This window comes from Empidonax traillii, unplaced genomic scaffold (assembly GCF_003031625.1).
Source record: "Empidonax traillii isolate 1590-97213 ecotype Southwest subspecies unplaced genomic scaffold, ASM303162v1 scaffold4958:size9054, whole genome shotgun sequence".
In the NCBI taxonomy this organism is placed as follows: Eukaryota; Metazoa; Chordata; class Aves; order Passeriformes; family Tyrannidae; genus Empidonax; species Empidonax traillii.
Genome location: NW_020960151.1, coordinates 1 through 1,138, shown reverse-complemented (window position 1 = coordinate 1,138; position 1,138 = coordinate 1). Strand labels below are relative to the sequence as shown.

The window sequence follows — 1,138 nt, the reverse complement described above, 5'->3', positions numbered from 1 at the left end:
AAAGTGAGAAAGGTGGGGGTCTGGGGATTGGGGGGACGGTGGGAAAGGGGGGAAAAAGGGGGGTGGGAGAGCAGGAAGAGGGGTGCCATGGGGGTCCCTCGGTGTCCCCCATCACTGGAGCCCTGCAGCGGTTCCCTGGGGCTCAGGGGGGGCGGAGGGGGCGGATCCGCTCTGAGGGGTCCCCAACCCCTCTGTCCATCCCCGGGGGGCTGATGGGGGGATTCCCCCCCCAACCAAGAGCCGGCGCTGGGGGAGCCGTGGGGCAGAGGGGATGGAGAGGGGGGTCCAGGGTGGCCCCTTGAGCTCCCAACCTGCTTTGGGTGCTGGGGGGGGGGATGGGGGTGGGAACGGGGCATCCCCTGACCTGTGTCCTGCACACACAGGGGTGTTCCAGAAGTTGAGAAAGGCCGAGTGTCACTTCATCAGCGGCACCGAGCGGGTGAGGTTGGTGGTGAGGCACATCTACAACCGGCAGCAGATCGTGCACTTCGACAGTGATGTGGGGTCTATGTGGGGGACACTCAGTATGGTGAGTACCAGGCCAGGCACTGGAACAGCCAACAGGACTTGCTGGAGGACCAACGGGCTGCAGTGGACTGGTTGTGCTGGAAAAACTACGAGGTGTTCACCCCGTTCACTGTGAACCGCAGAGGTGAGCGCGGGGCAGAGCGGGTCCCCTCGGGAATTCCCCTGTCCCGGGAACGACCCTGGAACCCCTTAAACTCTCCCTGGGAATCGCCCCAGACCCCCCAGCCCACTCTGTACTCATCCCCGTGGGCTTTTGCCCAATACCAGTACCTCCCAGTCCACCCCAATCTCTCCCAGTGCCCCCAGTCCATCCCGGTCTCTCCCAGTGCCCCCCCGCGTCTCCACCCCACTGGGGCCACCGCTCTCCCTCCCCTCAGCCAATCAGAGCGCGTCTTTGCGATGACTCATCAGTTGCCGGGCAGACCCACAGAACAGAGTTTCCTCTCCAAGACACAGCCTCCCAGTCCAGCTCGGGTCCTTCCCAGTCCTTCCCAGTCGATCCCAGTCCTTCCCAGTCATTCCCAGTCTCTCTCATTCCATTCCAAGTCACTCCTGCTCATTCCCAGTCCCTCCCAGTCATTCCCACACCCTCTCAATCCATTCCCAGTCA

At 63.4% G+C, this 1,138-nt stretch overlaps 1 protein-coding gene across 1 annotated transcript in view; it reads left to right on the top strand.

Moving 5' to 3' along the window:
• LOC114073015 (class I histocompatibility antigen, F10 alpha chain-like) overlaps nt 1–529 on the top strand; it is a gene marked incomplete at its 3' end in the record, with an annotated part of 8,099 nt that extends 7,570 nt beyond the window's left edge. The window contains exon 4 of the mRNA XM_027910820.1: nt 384–529. Within this exon, the coding sequence (XP_027766621.1) occupies nt 384–529 (146 nt within the window). The remainder of the gene's footprint in view (nt 1–383) is intronic.
• Between the last annotated feature and the right edge of the window lie 609 nt (nt 530–1,138).